Source organism: Temnothorax nylanderi, unplaced genomic scaffold (genome assembly GCF_030848795.1).
Source record: "Temnothorax nylanderi isolate EJ_2023f unplaced genomic scaffold, tnyl_v1.0 TNYL_tig0065_pilon, whole genome shotgun sequence".
NCBI lineage: Eukaryota > Metazoa > Arthropoda > Insecta > Hymenoptera > Formicidae > Temnothorax > Temnothorax nylanderi.
The window spans coordinates 333,154-357,047 of record NW_027249127.1 but is presented as its reverse complement, the minus strand read 5'-3'; the positions used below and the strand labels follow the sequence as shown (position 1 = coordinate 357,047).

General features: G+C 42.5%; 1 protein-coding gene across 3 annotated transcripts in view; it reads right to left on the bottom strand.

Annotated features, from left to right (window-relative positions):
- Positions 1-23,894, bottom strand: part of Tsp26a (Tetraspanin 26A) — a 125,956-nt gene that overhangs the window by 6,792 nt on the left and 95,270 nt on the right. Inside the window, exons 2-9 of one of the 3 annotated variants that reach the window (XM_071708177.1) lie at positions 20,391-20,511; positions 13,539-13,612; positions 13,099-13,173; positions 11,940-12,038; positions 7,793-7,921; positions 7,623-7,673; positions 5,881-5,991; positions 1,062-1,178 (exon numbers count right to left, since the gene is read on the bottom strand). In XM_071708177.1, coding sequence (XP_071564278.1) covers positions 1,062-1,178; positions 5,881-5,991; positions 7,623-7,673; positions 7,793-7,921; positions 11,940-12,038; positions 13,099-13,173; positions 13,539-13,612; positions 20,391-20,511 — 777 coding nt within the window. The remainder of the gene's footprint in view (positions 1-1,061; positions 1,179-5,880; positions 5,992-7,622; positions 7,674-7,792; positions 7,922-11,939; positions 12,039-13,098; positions 13,174-13,538; positions 13,613-20,390; positions 20,512-23,894) is intronic. The other 2 variants (XM_071708176.1, XM_071708175.1) reach the window with 2 other exon arrangements.

The window sequence follows — 23,894 nt, the reverse complement described above, 5'->3', positions numbered from 1 at the left end:
TTAAATCAGGTTTATGAAAATGCTAAAAGTATATTTATAACTACAAAAATTATATAAAATATATAAAATATACTGATGTAGAATATATGAAATTTATCGAAAGAATCGATAAATTTTTCAGTTGGAAGAAAACTATACTGAAATTAAATTGATTTATTTCGCTAGCATTTAGTAGTATTCGTGCTCATGGTGAATATGCATACATCTATAGTTTTGGATAATTGGATACACGTACGTACGTACAATTAATCTGAATAATTAAATCATACATCACATCGAGATGCAATCGATAAGTTCTAATAGAACGAGCAATATCAACATGCTTTGAGCAATATCAACATCTGCTTGACACATACGGAGTAAGGGGAAAATTCATTACGTAAAGTAAGCATGAATTTAAAATCCTTTAATAAAATTCAAGAGAGGCTCAATATATTACGCTGATAAACGCACTTGCGCCGCCTAGCTACGTGTTATTATGTATCTCGCATCTACTTTACGTCTTCCCGCGTGTAACACTGCGAACGAAACTGGTAACAGTCAACGTTGCAAGCACGGATAAAGTCTCACCTTATTTCCTTTAGGGCATGCAACGGCTCCATAATACAGCGGTCCGCATCAACGAATATATATCGCGAGAAACGTGCTAAAAACTCGTTTTAACACTCTGAATCAATGATGGCAATCTTGAGCTACATAGAATATATCTGAATCGCAAATTGAAAATTAAGCGAGAGTTCGCACCAAGAGTTTGAGTTTTCCATTATGGGCTGAATTTTAAAAGAATCTCAACTACCGTAAAACGCCCACACGCTCACTTGAAAATAACGTTTTTCGAAAATTCTCGATTCAAGATTTCCACCTTGACGCCTCGCAATTGACGCTTCATCATTTAACTTAGGTCATGTTAAGTGTTGAACGTACGGATTCCAAATGTTAATTAATCGCGAGAGAGTCAAGTCGCGAGGTACTCCCATCACGTACTCGTCGAAAGTTTATCGATGCGTGCCGAAGATCGGAGCTTGTACTTATGCTAATGCATTTTACTAGCATATAAGTACCTGAGTGAATGCTGTGCCAACCGCACCGCTGGCAATCGCGAGGAGATTTCGTTCTATCCACTCCTCGCCGGCCTGTATGCAACCTTTTTCATAAATCACTTTGGCGACCTCAAAGTTCTGCAAAAGAAGAAAAGGAAACGGCTACTTTGCTTACCGTCAGCTGTCCCCCCTTCCCCGGGGGTCACGCTACTATTACAGTTGTTAGTCCAGGACAATTTTCCGATGTTGGTGGTGGTGGTATTAGTTCCGTGAAGGTTTCCGTAGAGAAAGTGAAAGGATAGCTGCACCGTTGTTTATGTAACTCCGGTTTACCGTCGATCGCGTCAATCGGTCGCTATTTTAATGCGCGTGTGTCGCAATCCCTTTTAACGTTCGTCGCGACGCGCGTTTCGCGTTTCGCCATTTACGCGAATTGCGGTAATAATAATCGAAGCTAGATTTAACGATAGCTAATAACCTATAAGCTACGACGTGAACATGATTCTTTAATTAAAGTTTCATGTTCGATATATTTTAAGTCATATCACAGCAATCTTATTCTGTCCTTCCGACGAGGCATTTATCGCGAACGAATTATAATGTTGACACGTCGCGGCGTCGGTGTTTCGCAAGATTGCGATGCGCTCGAATAACCGCGCGCGGAACGCAAAAACTGCTCGCAAATGAGAGCGAGGATAAAATCCACGATGATAACTCTCGGTCGCCCGAAGACGAGAACTCGCGAGAACACTGAAAAGGTCAGGACTGCTCTCGGTTTTACATCCCGCTTGATCTCGTTCTTCGTTCCGTTAAGTGAAAACTCAATAAGGTACTCGGACTCCAGTCGACGCGTTTTCTCTCTGCGCGTTTTTCACGATTCCGTCGCGAGAACTATATCACTCGGAGGGAAGCTCGTCCAGAGGAGGAGCGAAAGAACGGTAACGTGCGTTATATACGAGAATGACGTTCTTAAAGGAGCGATATCCCGCTCGGTCGTGGCCCCGAACAATGAATTTCGCCGCTTAAATTTTCTAGCGAAGTCTCCGGCCGGTAACTTCAATTTCCAGTCATATAAAGGTAGCAACTTGATTTATTAGGAATGGGTAAAGGCTGCGCCGGAGGGGCGCAAATCGAGCCGGGATCGTAAAGTGGATCCAAAGGAGGAAGAGGAGGAGGAGGAGAAAGAAAACGGAAGGAGGATTTCGAGCGGAGGGAACGGAGGGCACGTACGTACTCGAGAAAATATATATACACGTTGCAGCGGCGGGTGCGCGGAAGGCGGAAAAAGGAAGCACGTATGGGGCATTTACGGGGTCGGGGGACGGTAGATAGGGGAGGAAAGAGGGATCCTAAGTAACAAGCCCATTCTGTTACGCCGTGCCTCGCGCGTTTACCTTCAAGGAGCCAGGGAATAACTACGCGAGGCTTTCAACCTGCTACTTCATTTACACCTTCTATACCTCTCCGCTATCCAACTTTTCCCTCAACGTCGTCCTCTCCGTCTCTCCTCGATACGCGGACGATATTGTGCGACTGCCTCATTAGCGGGGCGTTAGATTCCCTAAATACTTAAGAGTTTTCGTCTCTCGTTCTTCTCCGCCACTCTTCCCTTACGTTGAAGGGACTCCCGGTGCGGGAACTGCTAATTTATTCTGGCTCTTCAACGTCGCGCGCGCGTGTCAAACCGGCCGACGATGCGCGCGATGACAGCGGCGAGATTGGGGAAGACCGAAGGCGGAAAATAGACGACGAGGGTCTGGTGTGTACCCAACGTGACTTTGGTTAAGCGCAGTTAATTGAGGCTCTGACAGGGCGTAAGCTACGAGTGGCGAAAATTTTTCAGCCGCGCGGCGCGGCGAGAGAAGATTAATTTGACGGTGGAAAAAGCCTTCCGAGCCAACGTGCCACTCGTTTCTATTCATCTCTCCACTGTTCGTTCAGCTACTTGCCAACATTTCTCACTCCACGACGAGATCCTTTCCCGGGCGTTTTTCGAGCCGCGCCGCGGAAATCGGGATAGCATAGCGCGGCGATGGCAGCCTCCTTATTTTAGCGTACTATAATCTCCCCGTATTAGCATAGATAACATCGCAATTCTGGCGCAGTACAATCGCGCGCGCTAGCGTATAGATAAGCGCGCGATTATAGCGTAGCATAATCCCGGGCTCTAGCGTACTAGTATATATAATCCGGTGATTTTAACGTAATATGATTTTGTGCCTCGCCCGGTCGGCTGGCCTTGTATGTTATACGTAATTCTGACGTATAATTGCCCGAGCGATACTTTATGGCTGCGATATAGTTTGCGATAATCTTCCTCAATCAGCATAAAGAATCAACATAAATCTTAGATATTCAGGTACGTGGAAAATCGCTAAATGCAATTTTAGATGCACTTTCTGTCCGCGCAATACGACACATACATTTTTCCCAAATCAATTTACCATCCCATTGAGTCGTTTATTAATTTCGTAGCTATCATATTGACGAACCAACGGTTAGGTTAATCGCATTTTAATAGGAAATTTAATTATGAATTTCTCGATAATTTTCGATTAAACGTGTCAATTAATGTAATATTAATGCGCGCCAGTTTACCAGCCGATATGTCAATATGCAATCTTGTTGCGATGTAATTGGATGCAAACACACCGTCCAAATAACAATAAAACAATAAAACTCGCCGACCGTGAAATTGAAATTTGAATAATTAGCATGGAATTAATATAGTCGCGCCAAGAGAGAAAAACGCTCGATGTTTATGACGCGTAAACTGGTTCTTCGGACGTTTGTTGCGCATCGGAGTGAGGTACTATATAATCGGTCTAGCTGTCAAGATTATGCAGTGAGTTGGCAGTAATTTACCATACTGATTACGGGACGGGAAAAACTCGTATTATTGCATCGCGTGCCAGCTTCGTATAAACACTTTTATAGAATAGTTGCACGGTGCACGCGCTTATGACTTATATTCCTATCTTCATTAAAGTATATAATGCGCTTAACTATGCGGAAAGTGGTGTTTCCGAGAGGAAAGAGAATGAACGAGAGGCGGCTATCGAACGAAATCATGCGACGATAAATTAACAATAATCATTGAAAATTTCAAGAGATACGCGATAGTCGTGATATTTGCGTAAGAGTATACCGATGTGTAAAATGTAATATGGGAACGTATCGACGAGATAATTATTATCTAAATATTCGTCGCAAATATCGGCAGATATTTGAATTGGCTACTCGGTACACTCGATTTTTGCAAAATCAAATCTACATGAGTACACATATTTCAACAGAGATGATATTTGTTGCACAACGTACTCGCACAAATGAATCAATTGTCAGTAATGTGAACTGCGTTTTGTTATGAAGAACAAAATTCTCTCGGGCGAGTACGCTTCGATGATTATACCATACAACGCATTTCGTTATTACACGCATTATGACGTTTTTGTTTAAAAGCGGGATATACATAGTGTACTTACCGTATCGATTCTCCCTCGAGCTATCGCATATTGATACAAAATGCATCGCCGAGAATATACACGTCATTCTGATACTTACTTACTTACTATCTGACCCATATAATGGAGAGATATGTTTAAGCGTACGTAACAATAGTAACATTTCTAAATTTGACAATGCGACAAGCATTACGCTATCGAACAAAACGTAAGCAGAACTAAAAACAATAAATAAAAACGATATATCAAATTTGTACATAATATCGTGAAACATATTACTGGGACATTATCACGAATCACCGGATGTCTTTTTTATTGATTCTTTGCGGATCGATTCGAAATCGAATTTCTCGCAATATGAGAAAATATCGAGCTTCGCGGTTAAAAGAGCATTCGGCGGTGATTTCCGAGACGTCCCGTGCAGAATTTCGTCACGTCTACATCTAACATACATGCGATCATGTTCGTAAACAGCGAATCATCTTTACCGAGGTAACCGAGAAGCTGGGAAACTGCAACTTTCTCGCGCGTGTGCCTTAGTAACCATGTCGCGTCGCAGCTGAGACATGCCACGCGGAAAGCATCGCGTTTAATGAAATTAAAGCTTTTTAACAGTAAACCACTTTGCATCGCTCGGTCGATCGCGCTCCGCCTGCCCGCCGGTGTACTTGGCCCAAGTTTACTTTTTCCGGTCTTTGCACCGCGCGTCGGCGTAAAAACGGATCGATCGACGCGTCTGGAATATTCATCACACACGTACGCCTTTAGAGAAGTAAGTAAGGCAACGCCATTAAGGCGTAATAGCGGCGCGTTTACGTATTAGACCGTAGAAATACACGCTCGCGCGCGGATGTCACGCCGAGTGCAACGAACGATAGTCCGTATACTTTCCTTTCCTTTCCGTGACGGCGCGCGGTCGTGCTATCAATCTCCGGCTGCTCGCGAGCGTTATATTGGAACGGTATATTTCTCCCGCCGCGCCGCGAAATTCATACGCGCGCGGCGGTGTTTCTCTGAAAATCCTCGTTGCCTCGTATTTCTCGCGAGATTCTTCGTCGCCGCGCGCAATTCCGCCCGAATAAAATAGGAATACTCGCGGAAATAGAAATATCACTCGCAGATTGCTGTTTACGTAGACAACTATATCTGGAAAAGTACATTATAGAATCGGCATCTAGACATATCTACCTCCTTCAGAATTTCGTTTAATATATCCTGGCGCGATCCTTAGCGAACTCGTGAAGCGTTTACGTATATAAAAAGTATGGTATTTTAATTTGCGGATTTTTTTAAGAGGAATATTTTGCGGCAAAAGCGATCGAACAAAGTTGAGGCTTCCCAGCTTAACGGACGACAGTTTTTAGGATTAAAAGTACCTTCAGAACCATGGTGCTGACCACGGTACCGGCGACGGGTACGAGGTTCAATTCTAGCCACTCCTCACCCGCTCTTAGGCAACCCCGCTCGAATATACTCATCTCTCCCGTCTGCATTGGCCCGAGGGAGTAAATAGAAATGGTTTAAAAAGCCGGTAACACACAAGGGTGCTTGCTCGAGCTCAGAGACTCGAAATTACGCCGTCGGTTGTGGGCTGCGGTCCACCGATAACGCGCGAGCAAGCATCGATACTATACATTTTCGCTCTCTCTCTCTCTCTCTCTCTCTCTCTCGCTTAACGACAACGAGGGTGTGCTCTTTGGGCGTGAATGAGAAAACGACTCCCGTTTTCCTCTTAATCGCGACTCACGACATACAGATATATTTTTATGCCGCTGCGCGAGAGAACCCACAAAGCACGCCCCAAGGGGGAGAGAAAAACTTAAGAGGGTTTATCGACTGACGCGCGGGCATAACTTAGCGGTTTAAACCACAGGGGGGAAAGTAAGGGAAATGTAATAAGGTGTTCGTGATGCTCGCCGTTGCGTGAAGCGATCCGGTACGGAGTGTGGGTGCGGGGTGTAACGAGGGGGAGACGGTATTCGCGATGGTATACACTATACACGTAACGTCGATTCTCCGCCACGTGTAGCAGATTTTTGAGGAACCCACCCGCGGGGCTTCAACCGCGTTTGAAATTTATATTCTTATTTGCAAAATAAGATCGACCAAATACGATAATCGTCTCGAATGTAATTTTTATTAATTTATACACGACACACTCACATAATGGGTGAATAATATCGGTGACGTTTAATACACCGGGACGGAAAAAGCTCTTTAGCGTTATTTATTTAGTCGCATTTTATCGGTCCGTAACGCATCGCGGTGCACATTAACGATCCCCCGACAAAAAATATAATTAAGCGACGAGGGCTTCTCTCGATGAAAGCGTAATTAGCGAAGGGGCGGACTCCGAGCCATTACATCGGGAATGATATACCTGCTCTTAAAATAAAGCCTGCACAGAAGTTCTTATCCCTCCTCCCTCTCCCTTCGCTCTTTGCCGCCCCTCTCCCCTTTCCTCTCCCTTCGTCCCCCGGACTCGACTATTTTCTCTCTAATTAAGTTCCACAGTTTCTTGACCCGGATCGTTTTTGCCCGCGCTTGTAGACATTGTGTAATCGTGCGCGCGCGACCCGCGCAAAACTACCCCGGAGAACTGCCGCTATCTCGAATCTGGCCCCGTGCGATGGAGCGCGATTCCAAAGACAAATTATTCGGCCCCTCCGAGGCACGTTCCACTTGGTTTACCGTACTTTCGTAACGGCGGCACAAAATGACGCAAGTTTCGAATCGGAAACAAGGCGAAACTACGATACCACGGTCGGAATGTTACGGTCGGGTGTCATTCGTAATATGTGGATGTAGAGTATGTAAGTTACGATAGTTACGAAATAGGTAAAGGAGTTTAAAAGATATGATTAAAAGGACTTTTTGGACGGGATGAATTTAAAGACTGACATTAAAAACGCGGAACATAAGAAGAGACGAAAGTAGAGTATAATATTTAACCGAAAATAATATGTTTTGAGGGAAAGTTGTTTTCGTATCTTAATTTATAATCATGAACTTTTTAAGTCCGGTTTTCTAAACGTTATTTGTCATACGACAAAAGTAAATATTTCAATTTAAAAATTCTTAATCAATATTAGCGATAGAATAAAGATGTTATACTTACGTAACTAGGCTTTCTCACATCATAACCGCATTGTTTATTTTTAATGATTTCCTGAAACAAATAAAAGGAGAGAAGATTTGATTTTCAACGGTAGAATTAGCATTCGATGGGAAATGATTTTATACAGCGGTAGCAATCACGAGTACTATAATCAGTATGGAGAAAATTACATTAAGTTTTCGCTTGCAACAGCTAAAAGGCACGCCGCATGCTTCCCTCGAGCCTATGTCGCTCGACGAACAATTGAAATAATTGTTGCGGTCCCAATCCCTCGGGCCCTCAATGCCGCAACACTGCAACTGAAAAATAAGACAACAAATTTTATAATATTACGACATAATGTGCTTCTATATGTTAAGAGAGCGCGCTAAATTTTTAATTGCTTATAGATTCCTACACGGATTCTTTGATCTACACATCTACACAGAATTTCGTCGTTTTCTATGTAGTAGTTTGGCAGGAAACTCATCGCAATATTCGTTCGCACAGACAGTTCGAGAATATTATCCTCGGGCGAGGCCGAAGTCAGCGCCGATATGATCAATCGCGGTCGAATTTGCGATGAATATCACGAGCGGGTATGAATTTCAAACGTCGTCATAAATAATTTCGATGACGCTGGAAATTCAGACGAGGCAATATTAAATACGCGACTTAAAGGATAAGATCGTTCGATAAGCGAGGAAGAGAGAACGTCGCGTCCGGTTCGGAAGCACCGGGATATAATAAGCGTATAAGAGAAGGAAATTATCTCGTTGCAAGGAGCCGGGTATTAAGGGGATCCTATAGTCGTCTGTATTACCGACCAAATTCTATATCTGTCCTTGTATAGACAATGATAATAGACAAGGATAGACAAGGTTATAGGTTATATTGCATTTGTCACAGATAACTTTTTTGTTTAGAGTCTAAACCTAATTCTCTGACAACGGTATCGTATTTTTGGATGTAATCCGCTGGCCACGCCACAGTCTTTTTGTAACAATACATTGTAGAATTTTTATATAAAGCGAATGTTTTCGCAAGTTGACGCATTGTTATATGCAGTTCCTAAAATTATTTTTATTCTCGGTATAAAATCACGTGGTGTGGCCTTTATTTCCGAATATGCTTCAACTTTGGAGAAGGATTTTTAAATCCGTAAAGCCAAAAAAAAGATATCTGTGACAAACAAATGTCGGTATTACAGACGACTATAGGATCCCCTTAAGGGAAGGAGAAAAAGTCTGTGGGATCATGTGAGTTGGGATTCGGCTCGCAACGAGGCTTGGCCAGCGACCGAAGTCCCGAGACCTTCATTAAACCTCAATATATGTTTCCTCTGCGAATCCGAGATGCTTTTATTCTTCTTCCTCGGCTACCCGTATGTGTCCTCATTGGTCAGTTCGGTAATTTTTTCACGCTAATCCCGCCGGCCAAATGGCCAACAATGAAATGTGCCTTTATATAAAGGGTACCCGATAAAGTTTCTCCTAAACGCGACGTTAATTCTGCGTATAACTGTGCCATTGGGAGTAGTAGCGTCATTTGCGTCAATCGTCTACAACGGGTACTTAATTCGTAGATCTTACAGGCACTGATTTATTTGGGAAAATCTCTTGCCAATAAGTATAACATACATTGCACACCGCCAGTTAATATTACGCTATATGCATTTGATTGATCAGCCGGCAAGCGCGCACACGCGTATCTCGCGATACTATCGCATAATTAATTAACCATGGGAATATTCGTATTTCTCGGTACGACATTCGCCGCGGACAGGAGATATTTCACGTTTAATTAAAAGGCATAAAAATGAATTACCCGACGCGAAGTGTATTAGATTCTCTCGCCGGGGTTAAAAATAGAGAATCGATACGGGGAATATCACGAATTCAATTATTAATAACGGGGTTGCATGATGTGAGAGCGCCTCGCGTTTGTCGTTTCGCACGTACTTCGTACGAATTCGATTAATCAGGCGATTCGTTATCGCGATATAAGAAGCGGCTGTCACGCGAAGCCAATATTATCGAGAGGAAGGGAGAAAGGGAAAGGACAAGCGTCGAGCACCGAAAGATAATATCAGGCGGATCCTCTCCCTGGCAACTACCGTAATTTAAGTTGATTTGTTTTCAGCGTGCTCGTTTTATTTTATTTCAATTATTCGTTGCGGTAACGTTTCAATTCGTTCCAATCAAATATTCATAATACGAAACATGGGCGCGTGGAATATTCATACGAGGATGCGAATGCGAGTCGAGTATTGAGATACGAGATACGAGTTTCCGATTGTAGCTGGATTTAATTATTATTCGCTCGACGGCCGTACAGGCTGTATCAAGAGAGATCGACAACAGGCGCTCCGCTCGATTCGCCATCGTGCATCGATTTCTCTTCGGGCGAGAATTTCGCCGTAACTGGCAAAGCTTAAACTGATAGAGAACATGTAACACAGTGAAACATGTAACGCAGATAACAATTGGAATTCACGCGAATATAACGGAATCTTCAGTTCGTATTTCAATTCGTTATCGTTATTGAATCTCTTGACGATCTCCGTACGACAACAAGAAAATTAACTTTGACTTTTTGGTCAGGGCGCGTTCAATGTTGAGCGGCGCGGCGCGGCACGCGCAAAACGGTATTGCAGAATGAAATATTCTGCCACGGAAGAATCGACTCGAGATTCCTCCAGGGACAGAATTTTTCTCGTTTGCCGACGTACACGTCTCTCTTGATACATCCTGTATATCGATCGCGCCGGGCCGAACCGGCCGAATTGAGCCAATTGATAAGTGGGATGGCGACGGTAAATACGCTCCGCGCCACCGCACGAAGTCGAAGTACTAAGCATTTCATTAACCGCCTATAAATGGTACCGAGTGAATCCCGACGGGGTCAGACAATGCGGTGTATGGCAACTCGGTGGTGCCTCGGTTTCCCCGGGGCTGATAGGATTGCCGGAATTGCGCGCCGGCATACCGGGCGTCCCTATTGAAATCTTGTAAACCACAATTGGTCGGGCGACCATCGGTTAACGAATTCGACGATACCGCGCTCTCGGCCGAAATCGACTGTCATATCTTCAGATAAAACGGAATCATCTTAATCCTCGGAAACGACGTTGAATCTGTTATCTATGAGTGTACTATGGTATTTTACAATTTTTATCTGCGCGCGTGCCACAATCATCTTTCGCATTGCAGCGTCTATAAATCTTATAGAGTGCCTTGGAACTCGAGTATCGATACAGTTGCTCTACTCAGAAACGTATTCAATTAATGCAGTTTCTGATAACTGTTAATTAAACTGAGAAAAAGTATTATACCGTGTCTTTTATCAATCTCATATTATTCAATTTGTTAAAATGTGAACCGTTGTATTAACTATGACAACACGACGATAGTTTGGACGCGATGGTTTGCCGATGATGGAATCGTGGTGGTAATTCAACGCTTGCGGATTCATCAGCGGTCCCGGAGCCCACCGTCCGCGCGCATTCAAACATTAACCGAATCAGTTCGCAAATGTTTCCGTATGTGTCCGCGTCGCGCAATAATTTATGTGTGTACATACATATTGATCGATGGATTCGCGGCAATCTACGTCGCATCTACGTGCGCTATATGAACAGCGCAAACCTCTCGCGGCATGTTTCGATACCGACTTCATCCATCCTCCGTGGCAGACGTCCGTGGCTTTTTACTCAAACTGAATCCCGCTAACCGCGCGACGGATTCGTCGGCTAAATTAATTCTCGCGGTTCCGCTGGATACTTGGCCGAACGTAAATCACTGTCGCGCTCCGCGCGCGCGTTCGTAAAGTATGGCGGATCGAATGAAATTTTCGGTGGATCCGGTTCGGCAGTGTAACGTGTGGTTGCAATGTGCGAGCGAGCGCGTGTGCGGTTTACCGTCGACTAGCTCCTACTGATAGGATTACCGAAATTGCGGCAGTGTACCCGGGCGGTTCTATTGAAATCTCATATACCACAATTGGATAACCGGATATCGATGGTCGAACGCTACCATATTACGCGCCATTTGGGCGCTGCCGCGTGGCATTCGGAATCTGGATCTGGCCGGATTTTCGTGCTGCGGCCGCGGCGACTCGATAAAGTTTGCGCGAGCTTCCGCGTTTCGGAAACCGCGTCTGACCGCACGATTTCCTGCACTACTTGGAAATGCGAGCACGCGCGCTTATTAAGGCCGCCGCGCCGGTATACGTTCGGCTTCGGTGATTCGATACTTCGACGGGGTAACGAACGCGAGGGAAGCACGAATTATTCAAGTTATATTAATATAATGAAGAATCCTAATATAATCAACTTGCCCAATCTTCTTGAATCCAATCGATGAGGTTCTGCTGATCGGGATCCTCTCTATAGTGGATGATGAACGCTTGGAAGCCTCCCGTAGCTTGTGACTTTATCTGCGATGAACAAAATATCGTATTAATTAATGTCAATCAATCTGTCTTTTATCAATTAATTAATGTTCTAAGATCTAGCCTAAAATTTTTTTAATCAATCTATCCCAATTTTATCGCCCGAAACAAGAGAAAAGGAAAGTATCTGATATAAGACCGTACACCGAAGACCTCGTAGTCTCTACGAAGACTTGTTACGGTCGGTGATTTCTAGTCCGGGATATTCTCTCCGGACAATTGACGAGCGTCACAGGTGCTGCAGGTGCAATTACTCAAGGACGAGTTAACTTGCCGCCAGTCGTGAAGTAGAATGGCGCGCATTAAAACGCGAGCTGCGTGCGAATACGGGGATATGATGGCACGTTTGTTGGTTGTCCGAAATTTTCCACCGGGAGAAAATTCTCGTCATGTTTAAAGGATACGGTTAATGGAATTAATTAGTAATCCAGGAACTCTCTTGCTGCATAATTATACGCAAACTTCGTCGGCGCCTAGGCTATACTCTACATCTTCTTCGCGCACGGGTGTACATATATCCAGAGCAAATGAGATTGTGAAATATGCACCGACAGAAGAGAAAGGAAGAGAGAGAGAGAGAGAGGAATATTATACAATGTATTCGGCATATTCGCTTTGATAATTCAGCCACGTTTCTCGTAGCTACTGAATTAATAAACACGGTAAGCAGAAACGATTACGAATGAACCCAACGAAACTATCTCGAGGAACACTTGTCTTGGAAATGTTGTGTATAATTCTGCAGGATAAATTTTAGTGAAGCTGTATACTTCGCGAAATATCATCTGCGCGAATAATTAAATGCGCACAGGGTATGCACCGAACAATATTAAATTATATAGCTGTAAAATAATCTATAATATCTCACACACGCATTTTAATATTTACTAGATTTACACATAGTATTACAAGTATCTTTAAATATGATGTGTAAATATATTCATATTTTGGAATTTTTGCTGTATAATTATTATTGTACATTATAAATTATAATATATGTATATAATGACTTTATAAATTATATATGAAGCTACGTAATATTTACCCAATCTTTGAAGATGAATCCCAGAACACCGGCAGTCATTTCAATCAGCAGTAGTAGCGCCAAAAACATCGCGTACTGCAACACGTAAAATTAATTCTATCAAGATCCCATGAGAAATTAATTAGTACCCATTATTGCCCTACTTACTACCCGTTTTAGAACCATCCTTTCAACGACTCGTTCCCTTACGGGGAACTCTAAATTTCAAGAGTTCACCATCAAAGAAAGCGGAGCTTTTCGGTTTTAAGTACTTTTAAACGTTACATTTCTCAAAGGGCGAACTTTCGTTGAATCGCGCGCGGCGCGGGTGACCAGCCAATGATAGACCATAGATATCACGTAACGAACCGGAAGCTCGATCAAAGTTCGAAGTTTCCGAAAGATGTTGGGCAATTAAAGTAATCCAGAAAGAGCTTAATTGAATTCCGTAGAACGCTCACCGCAGCGAGGAGGCATGTGTTCTCCCGTAGCGCGCCGACGCATCCCGTGAAACCGATGATAAATGTCACTGTACCTGCAACAGAATAAATAGTATCGGGTACTTCGTCATCGCGCGAAATGTAACGTGAAGAACACGAATGCATTCGTCAATATATCGTATAATCGTGAGTTATGAGCGTGGGTGCGCGCGTCCCACCGGCGAATTCATTCCCACATCGACATCCCGGCGTGAATTCCCCAGACACATTTATAGGTTCGCAACGAGGTAGATGAAAAAACCATGAAAACTGGAAACTTAATCACGGTGAACGCTGCGTCAGAAGGATTGAAACGGTCCGGTAATATCGGAGGAGATTGGGAAAAAGAGTTGTTTATTTGGTACCATTAATTGAGTTCTAAATCGATAGACTAATCGTAAAAATCATAGTAAATCGAAATTTAGAGATATGTTCACAAAAAGTAGTAAAATTATACCTATATACATGTACGTACTGTAAATAGTGTTAAAATTATTTTTAACATTATTATATACTTGTCTGGTTTTCATTCTTCCTTTTAATTTTTGGTCCTCGAAGTCGAGAAGATTTTATTAGCCAGCAAAACCAAGGAATTCGAAAAGTTCTGGAATTTCACCTGCGTAACAACTCTGATTTACGAACATACGCCGTGTATTAGTTACACGTAGGTTCGCGAATGCATGCAGTAACACAAGTAATTATATTAAAATTCCTGTGCGTTCCAGTTGAATTTCGTGAGAGTGCGTCATCAACAGTACCGCGTTGCACCGATGGTAATGCGAAATATTTATGAAATTATCTGTTACCCGCGGACGAGCGTGCCGCGTAATGAGCGCTAAATCAATTCCGCGTGTACAAAAAGTTCGCGAGCACACCCGCTTAAAATTCGCTGCATGCTATCACGATTAATCGGTGTGCATTCAAGCAACTCTTTTTCGCCTTTTATATTTAATATACAAATAACATTAATTTTTCATATGATATAAAACGATACGTTTGCATTAAAACTGTTAAGAGAACTTTCATGCGTATACACATATAAATTCGTCATAAAGATGTTTGCGAATAAAAATTAGAAAATTGAATTTTATTCATTTATTTGAAGAAAACAGTGTAGAGAACATTCGTCAACTCTTAGCAAGGATTTAGCCCTGAATCCTAATCAGATATTAGGCAATATTTCTATGTATAGTATAATTTTCATAAATTCGAAACAATGAAGAGAAGATTTAATTACACGTAGCGACGAGATGGCGATGACTCGGTGCATTAAAAAATTTGCAACCGCATCGAGAAAACGATTATAAGTCAAACTCGGCGCTATCGAACTTAATTTTTATCTATCATCGAAAGTTATAAGATTTTAGAACGTGTTCCGGAAATGAGGGGGTAACTTTTAATCCGATGGTAAAGCAGGGACGGGCAACGTAGAACGAAGCTCTTTCAAGTAACTGAATAATTAGTCCAGACTTACTTTCGGAACTTTTGTTAAGCCTTGCCACGAACTAGAAGAAAATGGCAACGATGAAACGCTTTGCGCTCGGACGAAAAACTCGATGAAGAAAAACGAAAAGTGCGAAATGTGTAGAAACGTGTACATACTTGAAAGTGCAGTTGGAAAATTCTTATACCAGGATAAGGCTATTACGAGGCATTTTTGTACATTAACCACATAAACGAAATCTACTTTAAATTATATGAATTTTTTTATTAGCCATTATTGCAATTGTTGCTATTAAAAAATATATATAATATATATATATATATATACTTATGTTTACTATAAAGACGTTTTATTCACGCTACATCTCACCTCGTATTTGGATTATAATATTTGGCACGCAATCAATGTTTCATAAAGGAAGCAATGGCATGCGTGGGCCAATGCGTGGGTAGACGAAAGAGCTTTGCCGCCCTTGCAATATCGCAACGTTGCTTTATGTCGTATGGTAATAAAATTGCATGATAGAGGAACGCATACGTTTGATCTCGCCTCGCGACACGCAAATAAAACGGCGAGAGAGAGAGAGAGAGAGTGTGAGCCGATAATATCTGTTTCGATTTTAGGTTTTCGTTGACTAAAAAGAGAGGATATATATACAGAGTAATGCAGATCTTTCGTGCTTTTCTTCGTATTCCCCGAACAAAATTTGAAGTCGATTCTTTTGTAGCGTAATTTTAATTAGATCCGGTTTCTTGCAATTAATTTAGGTTTAACTTGTGGCACGCAAAATTACGGATGTTTCATGGAGAGAATTTGAATTCGCGATGACGTTCAAGACAGGTGTATACACGGGTGGAAATCAAAACGCAGCACTCAATTGCGATCGGATTTATTTAAGCGCGGAAAACAAACGTAATCCAGGATTTAGTGTTTCTCTTTGCACAAGTTGCGATTTATTGGAATGCTGCGCGATTTTGGCAGGCGGCAGCGCTAATAGTTTTAGCCGGATTTCCAAAAGCGTATTTGCCAAACGAGCTTTGCATTGGGATTGATAAACTTTGAAAAGCATAGATTAATTTTGTGCAAAGGTGAAATTATATAAAATATTTATATAGATGTACTATATATTGTAGAAAATTTTGTAGAATAATTGTCAAACTTAGATTAATTTTGCTAAATGGCAGATGTGTGTTGCGACGGATAAAACAATGGTTTAGAATATCTGCGATACAATGCAATTTTTGTTCTAAGCGTTAAAGCCTTCGGTAAAAATGTAATTTGCTTTCGGTCGTCGTTATAACTTTCAAATAGTGCAGCTAAGTCTAAATCGTTGTTTTAAGCGCAAGCCGGAAGAGGTAGAGTTACTCGTCTAAGTAAATGCAAGTAATTGGAGCATGAGATAATCGAAAAGCCAGGCTCAAGTCGATGGAGTATGCTACGCAAGTACGAAATAATTAACAAGCGCGCGTCGCTTTCCTAAGTACACAAGGTACACATAATGAGGAGACGTCGATTACTTCGATGAAAATGCCGCTTGAATGACGGCCGATCCCTCCTATAGCATTTTTTTCGACAAATTTTCTTTTACGTTACGTACAGTTATATTAATATTTTCAGCCAGGGGCGCTCTATTGACGTTTGATCAGCTGCAGCGAAAATTCGTAATTTCAAATACTACCGTGCTGAACAAACGTTTAATGGCTCGAAGTTAAACAATGGGATAGTTCGCCGCTCACTTCGGCTCTACGGAATTAAATATTAGCGCAAATATCGTTTTGTACGGTAAATATTAAACTAATAACGCTTAGCTTGCATTACAATGGTATGATAAATAACAAAATTAACCGAGTACATTTATCTTCACGAAACAGGAGCAGCGCGATAAAGAAGCGAACTAGTTCTGTGCCTACATCTGATATATTATTATCCTTCCTTCCTCTCTCTTTATCTTTAATGTGGTATAATTTTCAACAAAAATTTAGCGCGAATATCTTTTAATAGTGTCAAACAAACAATTGAAGTAAGTACTACTCCTCCTCCTTCTACTACTATACTAGTGAATTCGACTAAGGCGACGATAGAACGAACACGCCGGCCTCTTGTCGCCGTCCTCTTCGAAGTTCGAGGGGATTGTTTCCACGGACACGGGGCAAACAAATGGATGAGCCCCCGCAAATCGGTCCTCACTTTCGTACTCGAGCGGTCTCCCGCGTACCGTCCGTTGTTCTTCCGGCGTACCTATACCGGATCACGTGCAAATTCGATTTGGGCCGCCGCGACGTCCCGCAGAGAACCACGTCGTACCACAGGCCAGCCCATCGTATACCGGCTTGAATTCGGTCGCCGGGCACATTCCCGGAAGCATTCTCGCTATTACGGCTCGGCGAAACCGCGTGCGGGTGACCGCTTCAAAAGCGCGCGCGCGCGCGCGCGCGAGCGGCTTTCCGGAGCGCGGAATCTCCGGGAATCCACGTGTACACACCCGGTGTGTAATTCCGAATTCGATTCATAGCGTCACGTCCGCAACAGCGGAGTCTCGGAATGTCATCCTCTACGTCCGGAAACGTGATGTCCGTAACGGGGAAGAGAACGGCAACCCAGAGGACCGGCGAAATAAATCGGACACAGACCTCGTCCTAATTTTATGTCTGTCGCCTCGCTGCCAGCTCGTATCCAATTAAAACTTTGGCACCCTGTTAGAAGAAGAGAGAGAGAGAGAGAGAGAGAGAGAGAGAGAGAGAGAGAGAGAGAGAGAGAGAGAGAGAAAGGGGGGGAGAGGAGGAGGGAGAGAGAACGGAAGAGCCGCAGCGCGCAATCTGCGTCTATTTGCCGGTAGAGCACGTGTATTAGCCGACGGAATATTACATTCGCGTCGCGAAACGGAGAGAGAGTCTGTGGTGGTTAATGGAAACGTATCGAGGGGGACGCAGCGAACGCGCTTTCTGTCAGTGCGCCCTTAACCCTTCCGTATCCGCCGTATCCATTTTAATTAGTGTTCCGCTGGCTCTCCTGCAGAATTCCTGCAAGTTTCCGTGCTTCAATATTTATAGTTCTTCGACGAAAATTGGATATTGAGTGCTTTTCGACAAAGATCGGGATCTGATGGGTTCGGAGATACCGTAGAAAAAATTGCTTATCCTTCGACGTTTAAAACAATGATATACTTTTCAGTGTTAGCATAAAACTCGATTCACACTTATTCATGAGAAATCTCTGTATTCACTTTGCACCAATACTGGCACGTACTTCGTACACCCTAATGACCGCGTGCATCACGGGAAAATAGGTTGTCAGGATCGCGGGCGACAAAAAGCTCTTTCCTCTCGCGCAAAACGCACCCTGTAATGGCCGGTAATGTCGCGTGTACGTAGCTTATCTTCCACCCTCGTGGCGAGGGAACTGTGTCGTTGCCTTTGGGACTCCGATTCGTAAAACCTCGGTGAGGACGCACGTGGTATCATTTCTACATTATGATTATACGACTCCGACATTATTTTTCATTCCATCATTCTACCTAATTTACCCCATGGTTTACAAGAGAGCGATTCACCCGGGAAACTACCGATTATTTCTTCTCTCTCTCTCTCTCTCTCTCTCTCTCTTTCTTTCTCTCATTCTCTCATTCTCACTTCGTTTGATGCGCTCTCTCTGTTAATTGAAATGGACTTATTATGTTGCAAACATGCTCCGTGAAACGTTTTGATAAATGTTTACTTGGTAAATGAAACTATATCCGCTCGCGGAAAGAAAAAAAATTGTATGTAATTGTTAATTGTCAGTTGTGAATAAAATTAATGAATGAATAAAATTACCAACATCCGCGAACATAAAAGGCTATTTACGATATCATAATAAGCGCGTCTTGTAGAACGCTAAAAGAATAATTCAAAGTTCTTTCTTGATATAATAACACGCAGCACACCATCTTTCTTGGTTCTCTCTTTTCCAAAATAATTAAAACGAATAAATTTCCTATTACTTATACTATATTAATTTTCTATTATTAGCCCTCTAACGCATTAGGAAAGAAGCGTTCGATAAATCAGACTATCGAGATGAAAATTTTTCAAATCTCCAACGTACGCAATTGTACAGAGGTCTCTGAAAAGCGAAGCGCAGATTGCGTGCCCAAATAATATAAGACGATGAGATATTGAATTTCAACTTCAGACAGAAGCTGAATTTCAAAGCACCGCGCATGGCTATATATCTCTATCTGCTACGAGTCTCGGTTGAATGAATTATAAGAAGTGGAAATGGTAAATAGTCCTGTTTCTACTCAACGTTATGTCGCTCCCTTAAATTCCTCGTTTCCGAAAGGCATCTATAGGACGTTCCGGAATTCGCGACCTTAACTTTGACGGATTTTTTTTGCCGAGTCCGAAGAGCAAAAAAGAGAGAGAGAGAGAGAAAAAGTTAGAAAGTATGCGGTTTTTAACAAATTTGTTTCTCTCGGAGAACTTAAACTATTCGAAAAATTTACGACTATGCAGACACCTTAATTTCCGGTTCGCGCCGTGCTTCGCTTCTCGGAGAGGTAAGCTACAGTTCCCCGATCTTATCCAAAATACAAATCCGCGCTATTGTCGGTCGGCGCATTACGCGACTTCCGCGTGAAGGAAGCGCGCGAAATATCGCGGACGAATTAGAACGAATGTCGTCCTCCGGGCAACCATTACGAGACCACCCGAGTGGCGTTAATACAGAAATCAAGTTATGGCCGCGCGGTCGTGCGAAATGGTTCCGCCGACGGAAACGATAGCCCCTTTGCAGGCAGTCCTGAGAGGAAAAATTGCGATCGCCGACACCCCGCCAAGGGAAGGCACCAAATGTCGGAAAACTACGATTCTTACTATGATCAGTCGGCGCATTATGGGGGGTAGTTTCCTTCTTTTATTACGGTTCATTTTCATTCTCTGCCACAAAAATCACTTTGTGCTGCTAATATTGTTTTACATTTTTCTGAATTGAAAAATTGGATATGACAAATATGTCTCTTATTTGGAATTTATACTTGAAGATTTAAAGAAATAATTTTTAAAAGTTAGCACTTTTAATTAAATATCTGTTATTCATGCATTAATTTAATTAATGGTCCTGACGTAATTTCTCCAAATGTTTGATATTTTTAAGCTACCAATATTGCAAGAATAATTTCACGAAATGAGTAAAAATCTCTGTCACTCTTCATTGAAGTAAAGCATTGTTTGTATCGTACGTATTTATCATTAGAATTTCCTAAGAACATTTTTGTAGAAAATCCTAAAATTAAAGTTTAGTTCAGTACCACTCGAAGAGAGCCATTATAACTCTCCGTGCGTCTCTGAGAGTCGCGAAATGAGCAGAAGAGAGAAAGGAAGAAAAAGAGAAAAAAAGACTCTGGTACTCACCGACTAGAATGAGGACAAATGCTGGATCGAGTGCGACGTTCGTGAGGCGGGACAGGTTGTTGAAGGTGTCCTTTTCGGTCCATGCCCAGATGCCCACTGCCATGATGCCCAGACCGAGCCACTGCGACAAAAAGAGAGAGAGAAAGGGGGTGAGAGTTAGAGATTGGCTTAAGTGAAGACGAATATCGGCGGTAAGTTTCAGCTAACCGGAAACTTCCTCCGAACTGTTTTCGCGCCGTCTGCCATATTTGCGAACGGAGTTTTTCGATTATCCCGACGTGAGAGATATAAATCCCAGGATAGAGATATATAAATTCTATTATAAGTAACGCATTAGATTGATGCAAATGCGATTAGTCGTGTGTTTGCCAAATAAAACTGAAAATATTATGTAATTTCGTGAGAAAAAATAATAGATTATTTTTGTCAATCAAGATCGTTGCCGTTGACTTTAATACTTTTACTGTATAGAAAGGGGGGAGGTTAAGAAAAAAGGATCATTAGAATATAATCGTTGGATCAACGTAATTGCTTGTGGGTGTAAAAAGGTAAATGCGCGTGTTCACGCACGGTTTGTGGACTTCTGGCGAAACAGCCACTCGGCGAAACTGTGAGTCTGGGTCTCGATTAAGTATACGGACCCGGTCGCGTGCGATTGAGCTGCGGATACGATTACCCGCGAATAATGAGAAAAGCACCAGGGGGAAAGAGCGAAAGAAGAGAGGAAATCGAACGAGAGTCTAACGGCTTTCGACCGTTAACGGTCTCATGGAGACTCTTTCGCCCGTGTATGTACGCGTAGTTACGTTTCAAATAGTTCGCAAACGACAAACGACAACGTTTGCCGAGTATTCCTCTGGCGGGCCGTTTTGTCAACAATTCTTTTCCTTCGCGTTTTCAAAACCGGCCGGCAAAGCTTTGAGATCGTGATTTTGATAGACCGAGCGTAACGCTTTCCCGAACGTCCACCGAGATCGATCGTCCACGAATTCCCTCTGTCGCTGATGTACCAACCGAATTTGAAATCTCGTCTTTTCGGCGAATTCTCGGATTTTCAGTCGCTCGTGAGATATTTTCTTTCGTTTGATTTAATAATTCAAATTTTAACGATTTTTACCCAAATTTCAACTCGTTTTCACGAATGAGCTCGTCAATTCGCGCGAGGATATAAAACGGTTCAACACCTTTCATCAGCAAGAGCGTTAATTACAATGCAGCTTTAATATTAGCCTGACTAACATGCGGCAACCGCATTTGCGGTGAGACTGATATTCGGCGCCGTGCATTTACTGACATTAAATCCATGCAATTACCGATGACATACGTAGAGCATGTCGCGTGACAAGACCGACTTAACGTGAAGTAGCTGCAACACCTGAGGCTGCGCCTGATAACGCGTACGCATTTCGTGGGGTAATCGGCTCTAATCTCCCCGGAGGGAGACAGGGAGCGACGGGGCGCAGTTTATGACGGTATACATAACTATTCTCCGCGTTTGCTTTACGTTCGATAATTTTCACGTGCGCGCCGCGCGGGACAAATGGGTCACGGCCTCGTAACGCGGTGAATTAAAAGGCGAGTACTGTATTCCGCAAATTGTTATAAGATTATCACGTAAAATCAGTCTGCGTGCCTAATGATATACGTGCTATAATTACGTATCGTCGTAAACCAGGTTGTTCTATTCTGAATCTTTTATACACGATAAAGATCGATATCTCGCTCTCGACTTAATTTGCTTGGCGGCAATCATTCAGTTTTGCAAAAATTTCGTGCACGGATCCACGTTCTTATCACCGACGGCGAATGCTGATATTAATAAAAAAAATTATTTATCGCAGGTTTCAAAAGTTAAACGATTCGTACACTGCCACACGCGATAATATCTTACGAGCGAACGCGGGCGGCCTCTTTCTTTTGTGGTTTTTTTCCATCGTGACCAATTTGACGGAAGCTGAAAAGGGGAAGCGAGCGAGAAAGAATCGTCGAACCCGTCGAATTGTTGGAAAGCCATTCGCGATAAATCATCTCGAAGTTGAAATGTACACACGCGCGCGCACAAATACGCGGCTCCCCGTAAATATAATTTGAAATACGCGGTGCGTTTGCATTTTTTATTATTGGCAGCTACCAATTGTGCCCATTGTATAGCTGCGAATGAAGCTTACCGATGAATGATCACCAATGTTAAATTACCACTTTATTTTGTAGTTCTACACATTAGTGTATGTCTTGTTTTCTTTTTACTGAACTATTGTTATATTTATGTTGCTATTTATATTCATAAATACATATTTATCCTAGGCATTATATAATAAAAAACCGGAATTCTCGTTGGGCGCATCAATTATTGGTCGATCAATGTGTATCGACAAACAAAATAAAACATAGAAGAGTCAAACTGCATCACAAGTCAAACGGTCCTCCGTCGAATTCTGGGCGCACAATTTTTCTTTTTATTTTTAGGAAGGCGTATGAATAATTTTTTTTCCGTTTCACTGCGGAGGTTCATCGCAGGGTGTTTTATTCGCGCCAAAAACTACCCGTTCATAAAAATCGTCGAGACGGTATTTCGCTCTCTCGCCTCCTGTGCGATCGATGCAGCTGTACGAGAGAGAAGAGACTGCGAGGGAGAAAGGGAGAGAAATGAAAAGCGACGCGACGGCCGCGGCCGTTCGGCTTCGCGAATGCCCTCCCCTGTGACGCGATAACAAATTTTGTGTCCCTTCGCGTCATCTTCGAATATGTGTCATGAACACGGCCGGGGCGTCGCGTGTCAACCCCGGTAACCGCAAACAATTTCTCAACGGCGCATAATTCACGATCGAACGGCCCTCGCGCGATCACGCTCGTGACGTTGAGGTGCGAAGGTGACGCGAGTGACGCACGTCCTCTTTTTTCCGCTCGTTACACCGAGACAAAAATACAATTTTAATACAACAATACAATTGTGTGAAAAAAAGCGAAAACTAACGCGGTCTCGCCATACAAATTAAATTATTAAATTAGAAATTATTATTAAAATTACAATTGGATTTTACTTGGTTTGAAATATTAATTAATTTTGCGACGCAGCTACTTTTAGAACATTCGCACGATTTATATCGCGAAACGAAACAATAGAAAGAAACGCGTACTGCACGCGTGTTCGTTTGTTATCGATGCTTTTATAATTTTCGCGTTTTTTTTTCAAAAGCTAAACTCGGCTAATCGATTTATGTGCCGTATACATTTAGATTCTTTTCTCGCGACTATAACGAATTCAATGTTTTATTCCATTGTCTGCGTATTTTTCCATCGTAAAAACATCTCTCGTGTCTTCGCATAAACAAATCACTTTTTTGGTATCGAACATATAGCATAACCTCCAACAACAATTTGCTAAAAAAAATTTGCTAAAAAAAAAGATTGACTGTACATTTTATGTCCACTTAATCAAATTATTTATTGTTTACGAATTTCTCGCAATAATTGCGCTCATAATAGCTTGAATAAATGTTAGTT